Genomic DNA, 15,266 nt, shown 5'->3' with positions numbered 1-15,266 from the left:
CCAAACACTAAAAAGTAGTAACTCTGTCCTAAGCACCAATCCATTAGTCGTGGGTGGTCTTAACCCATTAGGACATTATAACAGGAGAATTCTGTGGCTAGCCAGGTTCTTATGATAATATCATTAAATCGAAAACAAGGAATTTTAGTTTTCTGTTCTCCTCAGCCTCCTCTCCCATTCTTGACTCCTGAAATTAAAAGCTATGCTTTATTTTTAATTTTATTTGAGGATTATATTTGCTCCAGTAATTTCCTTAGATAGTCACGGTCCTAAAATCAATCTGGTTGACTTGAAGAAAGTGATTTTTAGTGAGTTGGAGAGAGAATTGGTAGTAGAGAGTTGATTGATTTTATGCCATGGTGCCTTGACTTGCTTCTCAGATCTGAAATACTAGAAGCATTTCATATATTTCATGGGAATAGTGTATGGATATGCTTACTATAATTGTATAAAGTAAATGTTAATAAATGACTACAGCTGAATTCAGTAACTAAACCCTCTGGTGCAAAAAGTCTGTCATCAAATGCATGGGAAGAGTAAGTACCCTTGAGGGAGCTCTGTTACTTCCTGGATGGATGGATGTATGTGTTTGGGGAAGTTACCTGGCTACTCTGAGACCTAGATCCTTCCAACTGAGAAACAAGGATAATCCTTGTTCGTAAGATTCAATCCTTGCATTACCTGACATAATTCCTGAGGCATACATATCTTGGAGAAGTGTCAAACGACATCACAAATGTGTCTTCATAAACATGTCATCTAGTTCATGAAATTTATATTGCTACATTTGAAGATTTTGAACATAAATGTTCATATTACAGTCTATAAAATAGGTCTTTTCTAGAGTATATTTTGATGAAATTACTGACTGTACTACTAGAAGATATAATAGCTAGGTCAGAAAACATTCATAATTCTTAGTACAATACTTTTGTAGAGAAGAAGAATATCTTTATTTTTTCTTTTATCACAAATATTGCAAACATTTTTTTTACTTCTGTTTAGCAAAATACCTCACACTTCCCAGAGAGGAGAATTTCATTCAAGATACTCTGTAAGTTTAAATAGTATTGTACTTCTCATTGATATATTAGAGTATGTTACAAAAGACAGTGCAAAAATCCTTGAAAAATAAGTATCAGATGGAAACTATTTTGAAATACATACATGACTTTTTATTTTTTAATCTTGCAGGTCTCTGTATTTATTCTGTCAAAGGGAAGTTTTCTTGCATCAGGGAAATTAAGATAAATTCTGTTCCACAGAGTTGCCAGAATCTGCCTGAGCTCTGTAAGTAATGCTAAGTCAGTGGGAGGAGAAGAGTAAAGGACAATATCTCTGGAATTTTTCTCTCTCACATGAAACTCTAGCTCTGAAAAAGCTCCCAAAATGATTTAGTTCCTATTTCCATAAACACAATCTTTAGAGGCTCAGCCATTTTTTCAGCGAATCCAAAAATAAACCCAGTCTCTTCAGCTAGTCATTCCTCACTTAATATTTTGAAATATGATACAGTATAATGTTTTCCAAAGTTTGAATACAGACCAAAATTTTAAAGTAATTGCTACCATTCCATTCAGCTAAGGAAAGAAAAGTGCATAATAATAGAGCATATATATGTACAAAAAGAAAGAAAAAGCAAAATGTATAATAAAGTATGGGCTATAATGTCTTGGAATTGTAGTCATTGGATTTCAAACATTTTTTGGGAATTTTAAAGAAAATCATACTTTTGCTATTGAGGCTTATTCAGTCATTCGGAAAGATATACATGGTGTTTGGAACCAACGATTTAGTCCTTACATTTATATATATATATATATATATACACATATATACACATATATATATATAAAATATATGTATATATGTATATAAGACAAATTTGAATTACTTCAGAGTCTCACTCTAAAGTTTACTTGCAGTAGTATTTCCCATTTGGGCAGCAAGATTCAACAAGCAGATTATTTTCTGATAAGTTGATTTCCTTCTCAGAACTTGGTTTCATACTAAGATTCATTTATCAGTATGTAGAATACTAAAGTATGATTTGGTTGCTAAGAAAATAAAGGCATTAAACTTATTAAATTTAGTTGAATCCAAGTTAACACCCTTTTTTTTTTTTCCTCTCTGGCACACACCCAGCAGATGTCATTTTTCAGAGCTGTGATCCTGTTACGTCCAACGACACTTTAAACAAGTGCTATTTAATGCTTCAAAAGAATAGGAGGGGTAAGTATGGAATCTTTTTGAGATAGATGACAGAATAGTGTGCGTTTTTATAAAGCATCGTAAGGAAACAGATGACTGAATCATTTCTCCCTCTCTCTTCTCTCGCACACAGGTCCCCTCATTTCCTGTGCCCTATTCACACATTTTTCCTGAGGTTCTTTTCCTTCTCCTGGGAGCAAGTGAGAACACAAACACCCTTATGATCAATCTAGAAGTGGCCAGCTTTCCTCCTAGGCTGCAGGGTGAGGAAGGGAGCTGAAGAGTGTGAGAGGCAGTAAGGGCTCTGGGGGAGCAATGACAATAAATTACTGAGGTGACTTAGATCCCAGGCCATAGTCTATTCTCTGCAGTATTCAGACTTCACCAAGGAAAAGCTGAGCTAGACCAAGTCACAAAATCCCCCAAACTAAGAAAACTAAGAAAATCATCAGACGTACTGAGCTTGATACACATTTATTTAGCACTGATTTCTTAGTGAAGGCGACGTATTATCCACCAGCATTAGTCCACACAGCACCCAAGAAAATTAGAAAAAGGTATCCCCTTTGGGCAGACACACCTAGGTAGAACACACGGTTTGCAAGTGGGGCTGGGCTGGTCCCAACATCCTCTGGTGGCGTCAAGCAGGCAGCTTTCTGCAGAGTATAATCTGAACAACTGGACATGGGGATCCTATCTACATAGATCTTTCTCTTTAGTGCTTTACAAATCATAAGACAAGAATAATATAACTAGAACATGTATTTACAATCATTGCAGAGTGGTATTGTGTCAGACTGAGAATGTAAGATTTTCATGAGCAAATACCAACTTCACTCAGTACAAATTCAGGTGAGCATAAACTGATACTTGATACCGATTCCCTGTAATAAAGTTGTCAAAAAGCAACGAATAAAAGTCACTCTCCTTGTTTATACTAACAGGAGAGTGAATACTTACCACCATCTTCAACTGTAAAATGGAATATGTCACTTGTGGCATTAGCCCCTTCTCTCAAGACGTAGCATATTTTCATATCATCAATGTCAGCTAGAAAATAACCAAATAAGAAGATGATTAATTACTAGGCCAAAACTGGTGACTCATCATTCATGGTAAATCCTATTGGCTATTACTTTTCTGAGCCATGTTTAGATCTCCTTCTTCTCCTAAGGGAAAGAGTGCTATCCTATTTCTCATATCTCTAAGCCCTTTGATTTCAGCTGTCCCTTGGAAATATGATCCCTTACACAGATAGAATGCAAGAGCTAGGTTATAATAATAGCAAGGTGTTGCCCTTCCCAATGATATTCGCATGTTCGTGCACCAAAGGAGTGACTATCTAAATACGGAATGGCAGACTCCGTGACAGGTGGAAAGGGAGATATTTTGAGGCATGGCAGATTTCCTGGCACTACTGAAATCACACCCTTTGCCTCCCTGTAGGACTGGCCCTAAGAGGAAAGAGGTTCCTCGGCTGTACCTCAGGCTAACTTTTCTTACCTCTTGTGGTATAGCAGGCTGTTTTTAAGCTCTCCAAATTTTTGAAAGGAAAAATGAAGAAAATCTTTTTTAAAAAAGTCCCATGGATTTAAATTACTATCATGACTCAATGCCAAAGAGAACTTAGAAAACATCGAGTAAAAGCTGAAATCTTTATTCAGAGTGAAAAGTTATTCTGCCTCGGAAACGCTTTTTCTAATGCTTTCTATTCTAGCTATCAAATTCACCGGCATAGTTTGTTTTCAGTGTTGACTAAAATACAATTTGAAAATTTATTCATCCATTTTATCAGTTTTTCTCCTTAATGATGCCACACAGACAACATAATAAAACAAACATCATTTTGTTCTGTGATACTCACAGTAGACCTCTATTGGATCTGGGCCAATCAGCAAGTAGTTATTTCCAAGGTTACATAAAACCAAGATCATAGCTAAAAATTGCTTCAACAATAGTATGTGATATTTATTTGTCTCGTGTGTGCTCTATGGTTTATTCATCTCCTAAGATCTCTCACAAGTTCATGCTACGGAGTTTAAAGGCATTACATATAAGAAAATGATTTTATGAAAGAATAGTATCAAGTGATGCAAAGTATTAGAATCAACAAATTACTCCATGAATTTCTATAGCTCCACTTTACAGATGTGAAACATATGATCTACCTTGGCTCACACAGTTTTGAAAGGTGACTTGCTTACAATCAAACGTTTGAGGAGGGTAAAATCTGATTTAATAGTTAATAGTACCTTCTTGTTAACAGAGATACCTAAAGGTGAAGCAAGTTCAAGATGTGTTGTTCTCCCTTAGCATTTCTTTTCGAACTCTACTGTAATCTCCCCAAATTCTGCCTCTTTTTGCCTGGCTGCCTTTTGTAGAAGATTGAAAATTTCTTTTTTCAATCTGTTTTTTGTTTCCACAGTCCTTTGCTCAGGATCTTACATTCAGTAAGAGCTCAAATGTTTGTTAATCTAAAATGAGAGAGCCCGGAGGTCTGGTGGTCCACACCTGCATCTCTCCCTTCCCATGGGTGATGACTCTGTAGGGGTAAGGAGTGAAGCCCCCTGCACTGCTCTTTACCTGTTTTCTCTTACAACTCTTAACTTTTACAACCTTTAAATTATCGGTTAAGGAATGAAGAGAACTCTGCTCTGACTATAGGTCCTTAGCATAAAGACAACATCCTCCGGTCATGTGGGGAAGACCTTTGTCCAATGTTCCCATTCCTTCTTTAATTCTATAAGAAAATCTAAAGGCTCCACTATAGGAAAAACAACAACTACAATACCCAATCCCTGTATCAGTGTTTTCTAAGCAGAAACTATAGTACTTGGGAGATAGTTTCATTGAAATAAAATACCACTTCAAGACTGATTTTTAAGAACTTTTCTTTTTTAAAGTAATGAGAACATGAATTCAATTATAAGACATTCAGGTGTCAAATTTTCTCTCCAAGTTAGGCCTAAGCTATTGATTAGATGAAACAAACTACAACCCTTTTCATAATTCTGTTAATAATGCATTGTTCAAAAGGGGGCTTTTAAAAAATCTCAAGTGAGTAAAGACTTTGATCATAACACTGTTATTCTACAGGTACCTCTAAAAATAACAAAACACACTATAAGTATATATATATAAACACTTGCTTCTTAAGGCACAGAAGTATTAGGAAGATAAAAACCTGAGCCAAAATGTTATTTTCTTTCAGTAAACGTCTAACAACTAACTATATTTTCTTCTCATTGTTAAACATGTATCAAATTTATTTCAGTTTATCTACACAATCATTCCATGTTTTATTTTTTTTTAAATTCTGAATTCATTAACATTCCTGGTAGTCACACCCTGGCTACCTTTGGGAAATTTCTGAAATTGATTTCTAAATTATCTCCCACAAGATATTATTATGTATTTATTGTAGAGAAAAAAATCCAGGCACTTGAGACAAGTGTGGGGTGGAGAGAGCAGGGAAGGGCACCTTGAGAAAGAGCAAAGTTTGAAATAACTAAATAATTTCCTTAATTTGTCTAATTCTACCTTGTTTACTTTTCCTAATAGTGAAATTTAATAAGTTTTAGAAATAATTTTTTTTTCTCCTAGGGACCATTTAGTCAATTTATTTGGCAATAGCCTTCCCAAGCCATATGTGCTAAGTGGACTTAATTCAGTGCATTGAAAATCCATCAAAATATAGTTCATCTCATCCCTTCATGATAAAACAAAAACAAAGGAAAAGACAGTACAGTCCTCACTTTAGACACTGCTTCTACTTTCTCTACTGCAAGAGCAGCCATGGTAGCTCTATAAGGGAGCTTTCTCCAGTTTTACTCACTTATCTAATCTCCATAAATAACTCCTATGAACCAAACTCCAGCCTCAACTTGTTGTAATGAGTCCTGTGTGATTAAATACCAACAATTTTCCTAGTCAACATTTGGGTTCTTATTGGAACGTGATGATTTCTTTTAAAATGTAATCTTAAAAATTTATCTTGGGCTTCCCTGGTGGCGCAGTGGTTGAGAATCTGCCTGCCAATGCAGGGGACACGGGTTCGAGCCCTGGTCTGGGAGGATCCCACATGCCGCGGAGCAGCTGGGCCCGTGAGCCACAATTACTGAGCCTGCGCGTCTGGAGCCTGTGCTCCGCAACAAGAGAGGCCGCGATAGTGAGAGGCCCGCGCACCGCGATGAAGAGTGGCCCCCGCTTGCCGCAACTAGAGAAAGCCCTCACATAGAAACGAAGACCCAACACAGCCATAAATAAATAAATAAATAAATAAATAAAAATTAAAAAAAAAAAAGTTCTCTACTGTAGTTACACAAAAGAAATTTCTTAAAAAAAAATGTATCTTCACTTTTTATAATAAACTCATAACTACTCTATATTTACAAATGACTATAAAAAGTAATCACAGTGACGTCAAGTCAGTGACAGAGCAACAGCCTGTAATGAAATAGCAGGATTTTATGGCTCAATATTTAGGAAATAATATTCCAATATTTTGAGCTGTTGGACTTGGTCCATAGGATTTAAATTAAATCATTTGCTTATTTTCCTTTTTTTTTTTAAAAAAAAAATGTCTAAAATCAGATTATATTTTGTCATCAGAGGAGTCGTTTGAAGTAACATTTTCAATCCTGTAAAGAATATCCTTTCCATATTCCTTTCATCCTCTTTACTTTCCATGAAAATAAACCAGTCTAAGATTGCATGCATCTCTGCCCTCAGAAAGCCTTCACACAAAAGTTTCCTGCTGGTCTGGCATGACACTTGGCACTCTGAGGTTTTCCTGTCCCTGCAGGCCCTAGGATATAGTCAGGCTTTCAGCCAAGAATCAGGAGGTTGGAGTGTAGGGCTATTTGCCAGCATCTAAAACAGAGAAGCAGTTTACTTTAACACTACACTTTGCAACATCCATGTTTATTAAAGCATTTGTTATCTAAGAGCCCAACACTGCTGCAGGAAAAGAACACTCCCCCTGGGAAGCCCTGGGGTTTAACTCCATCTGGTTTCCATTCTGACAAGGGTGAGATTTTCATGAAAGCAACCCAAAGCTCTTTGTAATGAAAGTCGCACGTTCTAGAAAACAGAGCTCTAACTCCCAAGCCAGCAGATTGAATGGGCTTCTCCCTTTAGTCACTGAGTAACTCTGTGCAGGTCACCTGCCCTTCCTGTCTCAGATTCTGTCCACACACAAAGAAAATTGAGGTTACAAAAATGCTTTAGTCTCAAGGATGCAGATGCTTCAGACAACGGTGTTGGTTATTGTGTTTGAAACAGGGCAGAGAGGAGGCTTGAAATGAGAAAATAATTTCTTCCTTCTACTACTAATCTTGTTAACTTATCTTCAGGTTCTTAACAATGAAGTGGATGTATATTTTGGTGATGGACTTATTGTCTTCTTATACATCGTTAAGTATACTTTCTTTTCTTGTGTGGATTGTTGCAGCATGCCTTGTACATATAATCATTCTAAATCTAGATAGGTGTTTACCTCTTACATCTTCGGACTGGTGTTAGCCTAAGTCATAAACTCTTATAAAAATTATAAAATCTACAAAGCAAATATAAATACATCTTTTTATTTTCGTTACAAAGTTTCTAACAACTATACCAGACTTACAACAAATCCTCTAAAAAAGCAATCAAAATAATATAAATTTGAAGGTTCTGTTTGAATGGTGGGTGATGATAATAATAATAATAATGTGGATATATAGAATTTAGAAAGCACATCTTTCTCTAAGATGCTAACATGCTTCATGAACTGTCTACAGCATATAAAACAGGCTGCTGAGGACGGGTGTGGCTAACAGAGCAGAACTGGAAAACCTGCTTTAAATTTAATTCACCAAAGTCGAGCTCCTCCTTTGACAATTTAGCTTGTATTTTCAAAATACGATACTCCTTCTAATAAAGGTCACTGCAGTAGGACATATGGCAAGAAGGGAGCTGTTCTCCCAGGAATGAGAGTCCCTGTATTTTCACCTCCCCTTCATTTCCCTTCTCTTCCCTTGGACTCTAATTTGATGCTCTATTTATGAAGTTCTCAGTGACAGCCATATCTCAAGAAGTAAGACTCGGAGTGCCCTTTGATTCTAAAGAAAGAAAAGTGAACCATACCTTGTGTAAACTGAGTCACACTGTGGTTGCCTTGGCCCAGGTTGAGGAGATATCCATGTCGAGGGGCCTCCGTCACAATAAACCTAAGAGAAAGATGTAAGCTGTCTCTGTCCTCCACTTTCAATACTTTGCTTGTGATCATGGACCCCAAGTGGCCTGTGGCCAGAGGGCGAAGTGTAGAAGCCCCTTTGTTCACTGCAATTTGAGGGACACTATTGTCAACAGCTAAGACCTGGATCTTCATCACTTGGGGTCTTCTTGTTTCAAATACCGTATCAGGGAAAACATAGAACTCTGTATGGGAACCATCAGTCACTATGAAGGAGAAGCTGTCTTCACTTGACTCGGTGCCATCATGTCTGTAGCTGATTAAGTTTTCATTCAAGTCTTGCTTGGTAAAAATCATGGCGGGTCTGGTATTGTTGAATAGGAGTTGACCATGAACAGGCACCTGGGTGACAGTGAATTTCAAGAGTTTGTCTGGAGTATCTCTATCTTCCACAGTGAGTTCAAAGGGAGTAATCAGCTTGTTTTCTCCTTCGCTGACAACCAGGTTATGGATGGTGACCACTGGCTTTTTGTTGTCCACATCACTGATGGAGATACGGAATGTCCGGAAGACGGGGTTATGCCCGTCAGTGACTTGAAACTCAAAGCTGTCCATCTTCACCTCGTCATCAGCTGTGTGGATGTAGTAGATTTTGTTGCCAGCCAGTTGGAGCTGAGTGAAAGATGTGATGGATACTCCAGATTGGTCTGTGCATTCTAAGTGACCTCTCGTGGGAGCCCTGGTGATGGTAAAAACTAAGTTTTCATCAGGACTGTTCAAGTCACTAGTGCTTAGTAGGTCTGTTGTGAGGGTGACCTTACCACCTTCTTTCAAAGACACTCCCTTACTTATCACATCAGGGAAGACAATGTCAAGGCTCCCAACAGACACATAAAAGTAGCGATCTATAAGGGCATTTATTCCATCAGTCACATCAAATTTAATTAGATCCCGAACGCCCTCTTGCCCAAAATGGACGTACTGAATTAAGTTCCTGTCCACTTCATCCTGGGTAAAATTCATGCCCAGTGTGATATTTTCAAAGACACCTATAGGTTTTTGTCTCTGTAATAAGCCATGTCCTGGCCCATAACGAATAATATAAACCAAGGATTCGTCTTCAGAATCTAAATCAGTTGCCATTAATATTTTGTTGTTGATAATTTTGGTTTCCCCAATTTCTATTTCCAGTCCATTATTGATGGCCATTCTGGGGGTCTCATCATCAACAGGGATAATCATAATGATGACCATCTTTTCCACAGAGTGCTTACCATCTGTTAGTTTAATCATGAAACTGTCTTCCTGAGTCTCAGAGTCATCGTGCTCATAAATAATGCTGGAACTCTCTATGATCTGGTCCAAGGCGAAGCTTTCAACCAAAACCGTGCCATTTATCAGCTGGTTCATGATGTGACCGTGGGTAGGAAACTTGGTAATAGTGAAAGTTAAGTCATCTGGGGGAACGTCAGCATCAGCAGCATTGAGGATGGGCGTATCGACCACCAGACTCATGCCTTCCATCACCATAAATTCTCTCATAAATATTTCTGGCTGTTCATCATTGGTGGGAATGATTATGATGGGGAAAAAATGCCTCTCTGAAAAGTTAATGCCATCAGAACAACGAAATATAAATCTGTCTTCCACCGGTTCTACTCCTTTATGGACGCTCTGGACGTAGTTTATATGACCCTGCCTGAGATCTTTCAGAGTGAAAGCACTTATGGCAATTCCAGCTCTTGATTTTTCAGAGCCTGGGGCTGGAGAGATGTTCTCCACGTAACCTGAGGTAGGTTGAATAACTATGGTGCACAAGATGTCATCAGTGAGGGAATCAGTATCTTCAGCACTTACGTGCATCGAAGTTATAACACTTTTATCACCTTCCATCACTATAAACCGTTCACCTACAGAAATTTCTGGGGCCTGGCTGTCAACAGGGAGGATGGTCACCCACACGGTAACTCCTTGGATAGTATTACCACCTATTCTCCATTCTTGAGACATATCTGACAGACTCAGGTTGAAAGAGTCCTCCTTGGGCAATAGACCTATCTCCCCGCTAGTGTGGGCGTAAACGACTGAGCCCTCCAAGATGTCCCTTTGGGTAAACTGCTCTGCTGGAACTCCATTGACCAGGATTTCTCCACATAAGGGCGGATCTTCCAAGAGGAAAGTCAACATCAAATCATCAGTATCCTCATCGGTCCCCTTGATAACACTGGCAGTGATTTCAGTAGCCCCATTTTCTAAAACATCTAGATAGGACCCCAGAGTGCCTGCAGGAAGGCTCAGCATGGGCACCTCATCATCCACTGGCCGGACATTCACTCTGAGAGTGATGGGCACCACATGGTGTCTGTCGCTGACCTCCAAGGAGCAACTATCAGTCAGAGATTCATCCCCATTATGGGCATAGGAAATCCGACCCTGTCTTATGTCCTCTAAGTGGAAAATCCCATCTACACTCAGTATCTGTCCAGACATCCTCATGTGGCCATGTTTGGGTGCCTGTGTGAGAGTGAAGGTGATGTGGGCCGAATCAGTGTCTATATCATTCACACTCAACTCAGTCTCACTCAGGGTGTGGTGGCCCTTTTCCTGAATAGTGAAGCCAGTGTTGAGGACCTCAGGTGGCTGGTTGTCCACTGGCTGCAAGTAAAGGGTGAAAGTGCCTGGAGCCACGTTCCCAGCTCGGTCCTCCACCTGGAATTGGAACTGGGCCACTCGGGCAGCCACTCCCAGTTCTTGATCTGGAGGTCTGTAAGCAATTTTATGGTGGTTGACCTGGGCTTGTGTAAAATGGGCCACCACCACTGAAGGGTTGTCAGTCAGGACCAAGGTGCCCAGTGGGGCTGGTGAGTGGTTTTTATCTGTGTCCACTGGGGGCTGTGTCACCGTGTAGCGTAGTTCCCGGTCGTCTGTGTCCAGGTCAGTGTAGTGCAGCCACTTCTTCCTCAGCGGTGTGAGCTGGGATTCCTGTACCACCATCCGAAGGGGACAGCCGCTGCCCAACTCCGGAGGGAGGCGATCCACGGGATGAATGCGTATCACAAACCTCTGTAGCCCAGACCTGTTAGGGGGGTCATGGTTATCCTGGACTCGAAATGTGAACTGGTCCATTACTGGCCCAGGATTGTGAGGCCCAGAGTGCCTGTAGAAGAGTCTCCCCTCCGTTATGTCTCGCTGCCGCCACTCTGTCACTGTTTTCTCATAGAACGCTCCCTGTTTTCTCCAAGGGCCCCTGATCAGCATCTCTTCCTCCTGGGGAGGATGGGTTTGACGGAGAAGCAGATGCCCTGTAGTTGAGGAGGGCGACTCTAGCACAAAAAGAAGCAGAGAGTCATCTGAGTCCATGTCAGCTGCACGTAGAGCTTGGGGCAGGATGGGCACGGTTTCACCCTCTGCCAGTGTCAGCCCCGTGTTGGCACTGAGGACTGGTGGCTGGTCATCCACAGGCACTAAGGTGATAGGGAACAGGAACTGCACCTGGTGCCTGCGCCCTCCATCCGCCATTCGAAGCACGAGGTTGTCACTTAGGGAGCCATCTTTGTCATCGTGGTGGTAGACCACTTGGCCGGCTGCCAGCTCAGCTACCGTAAATGTCTTGGGGGCAGAGTTGCCACTTGAGGCACCCAGAAGGACAAGGTGACCATGCCGGAGCCCAGCTACCACCTCCAGCTGCACTGCCTCTAGGTCATCCTCGTCACTGATGACCAGGTTCTGGGGTCCACTGACTGCAGGGCCGGTGAGGGGCCGAGACTGGCCCTCATAGAGAACGAGCCCAGTGTTCCGGGTGACCACTGGAGCCAGGGTGTTCATGGGCTTCACCACCACCATGAAGGCAAAAGGCTCTGAAGCTGCTCCTTCTGGGTCCACTACCTCCAGCTCCAGTTCAAAGAGACGCTCCTGGTCGGAGTCCTCAGAGGGGGGCTGATAGGCAATCTTCAAGAGGTGCAAATCCCTCTGAGTGAAGGAGGAGAGGGGCAGACTGCGGTCATCAGTGCTCACCAGGTAGCCCTGGCCAGGCTGGAAAGGAGAGGTGAGATTGAAGATCAGCAAGTCGGGGGTAGACTCAGCATCCTCGGCTGCCAACATGTCTGGCGTCACGGCGGTCAGTACAAACTGGTCCACCTCCATCATCATCATGGCCACAAAACTGGGCTTGGGTGCAGTGTTCTCAGCCCCTCCTCGGATCCTCACCAATACTTGGAAGTGCTCGCGTTTCAAAGCAGGGCTGCCCACGGGAGACCCTCGTGAGCGCAGCTCCACCACCATGGGCACCCAGTCCCTGTTTGGAGAACGACTGGGGGCCGTGTGGCGGTAGCGCACGCCTAGTTCCTGGAAAGCTTTGCAGTCCATCAGGAGCGGCTCCTGGGTGCCCGCCTCGCTGGCACGTCCCGCGACTGGCGGGTAGTGAAGGAGCTCCCCGTAGCGAGGCAGCGCGCCCAAGCCAGACAGGATGCCCACGCGACACTCCTCGGCCTCGGGCTGGTAGGCGAATTCCAAGGTCCGAGAGTCCAGGGCATTGCTGGTGCCCAGCAGCTCCTCCACGACCAGGGGCAAGTTCCGAGTTACAACCTCCAGTTGGGTGAAGACCACCTCCACCTCCAGCACCAAGGGTAGCACTGCCGCCCCTCCCGGCGCGTCGTAGCGGAGCTGCAGCCGGACCCGATCCCGCGACGGGCTGCGCGCGCCCAGGTGCGAGTAGCGCACCTCTCCAGCGCCGAAGTCGCACGGGAAGCGCTTGGGACTCAGACGGCCGGGCCGCTGGGCCAGCGCATCGTTGTCTAGCACGGTCACTACGCAGCGATCCCCCGGCTGCACCTGCAGCACCAGGTCCTGCAACGGATCCAGCCAGACCTCACGGCCGAAGGGCACCCGGAGCCCACGGTTCGCCGGCACTATGGCCTCTTCGGAGGGGACCCCTGCAACGCCCGCGAGATCCGGGGACAGCAACGCCCGGCCGGGGTCAGGGGGCTGTACCCGGACGCGGCTTACCAGTGACAGGAGAAGCAAAAACAGCAGCACCAGCCGGGGCGGCGGCGGAGGCAACGGTGGAGAGGCGGCGGGGTTGGCTGCTCGGCGCGCGCGGGCGGTGGTCCCGGGGGTCCGGGCTGCGTGCATGGTCCGGATGTTAGGGCTCGGACGGGTGGCCCTGAGAGCGCAGTCAGTCCCGGTCCGGGGCAGGTGGTAAGAGAGCCCTCTGGGAAGTGCCAGGAACTCCGCACGGCGCCCGGGGGTTCCTGCTGTAGCCGAGGCTGGACCAGAAGGATGGGAAAGAGGCTCGGCACGGCCCCCGGAGCTGCCGGGGAGGCTAAACCGTCCCGGCCGGTCCAGCTCCGCGGCTCGCGGCTCGGTCGAGGGGAGAACTGAGTCCCTGCACTCCTCCCTCTCAGGTCCCGGGACCCTGAGCTTTGAGGGAAATCCCTCCCCTCGCACCCCTTTACTCCAGTCCTCTCAGGAGGCCAATCGTCGGTCCCGGGAGGCGGTCCCGAGACAAGGGTTGGGTAGCGACTTCTGCCAATCAGCTCCTAGGGGCCGAAGCCGGGAAACCGCGCGGAGGGGAGGAGATAGAACGCGCGACGCGCTGTCCTGGAAGTGAGGGCGCTAGCTCCGCTCGGCCCTGCTAGGGCTGCGGCTCTCCAGCGCCAGAGCCGGAACGCGCCGCCGAGCTAGATTCACTTTTCCAGCTGCCTGCGATCCACCAATACCCCCGTTTTAGCTCCCATGCCCCCAATTCAATGGAATCCCGCGCAGGGAATGCTTATTTCTCACTGTAACTTGCAAACCCGAGAGGAAAGTTAGACGCAACGTGGCTTGAGGGTGAATCAAAACCCAGAGCAGTTTAGGGAGAAACTCTGGGGCCTATGCGCGTAAGAAGGAAAGCTGGAATTAAAAGCCCGTCTGGAGGAGTTTGCGCCTCCCCTCGTCCCCGCCCCCCGCTGTCTCCTCGTAAATTACAATGACTACAGTTCTCGGATTGGTGAGATTTTAACAAGCCCCTCCTTTGCAACCAAAATTCAGAGTAAAAGGAAAAAGGGGCACTTGGAATGTGTGAGAAACGCCATCAGAGCGGAATCGAGAGAGTCGCACCAGAGGATACGTTCCAGGGTATGTAGCCCCCGGGCTCTTCCAAAGCCGCCGCTGTTGAGGTAGTGGTCATTGCAGACGTTCCTGTTCTCTTCGCAGTAATTAGACCAAGTACTAACTAGACCCGCGTGTCAGAATCACATTTCTTGGCCTGCCAGGAGAATTGATAAATACCCGGAGGACGAACTAAAATAGGTTAGCTACACTCAGTCAGCAGGTTTCCAAGTCAGACTCGAGCTCTGCCTGCCCCCTTGTGTTTGTCGGATTTCAGAAGTGTGTAGATTCCCTTTCCGAAAGGTTTTCTAACTGCTTCCCCCCCACCCCCAAACCCTCACAATGAAAACTCTACCATTTTAGATTAGTTCTTTAAGCAGTCTTGGTTATCCTGAGCAAAATGTTTTATTTTGGGTCATGTTGTTTTCTCTCCAATAATACAAATCAGATAATTAATTGGAATATAAAATTGAAATAATGGTCATCCTGCCCTTTTCCTGCTTAAAGGTATTTTAGATTTGGGGGGAAAAAAAGGAGTGTAAGACAGTGTTATTCCCTTTTACATTTCAGTCCAAATTGAAGATATAAGATGCATATGCGGGTACATTGCAGTGAGAAGGATTTATCCCTTTAAACCTTTTGTGTCTTTCTCCTGAGCTCCTCCAGTTTAGGGTTTTGATCCCTGCCTGAAGCATTGAGAGCTATTTTCAAGGCCACAGCATTACCTCTGTGCATAAGTATTGCTGAGTGATAATCAGAGACGGCTCCAGGAAGCCCGCTGGGCAGTGTC

At 43.9% G+C, this 15,266-nt stretch overlaps 1 protein-coding gene across 2 annotated transcripts in view; it reads right to left on the bottom strand.

Annotated features, from left to right (window-relative positions):
- FREM2 (FRAS1 related extracellular matrix 2) overlaps window positions 1-13,788 on the bottom strand; it is a 140,769-nt gene extending 126,981 nt beyond the window's left edge. For both annotated transcript variants that reach the window (XM_036831685.1, XM_036831686.1), the window contains exons 1-2: window positions 8,338-13,788; window positions 3,172-3,261 (exon numbers count right to left, since the gene is read on the bottom strand). In XM_036831685.1, coding sequence (XP_036687580.1) covers window positions 3,172-3,261; window positions 8,338-13,516 — 5,269 coding nt within the window. In that variant the 5' untranslated portion in view covers window positions 13,517-13,788. The remainder of the gene's footprint in view (window positions 1-3,171; window positions 3,262-8,337) is intronic.
- Between the last annotated feature and the right edge of the window lie 1,478 nt (window positions 13,789-15,266).

This window comes from Balaenoptera musculus, chromosome 18 (assembly GCF_009873245.2).
Source record: "Balaenoptera musculus isolate JJ_BM4_2016_0621 chromosome 18, mBalMus1.pri.v3, whole genome shotgun sequence".
Classification (NCBI taxonomy): Eukaryota; Metazoa; Chordata; class Mammalia; order Artiodactyla; family Balaenopteridae; genus Balaenoptera; species Balaenoptera musculus.
Note: the sequence above shows the minus strand (reverse complement) of the source record. Positions and strands in the feature narration are given on the sequence as shown.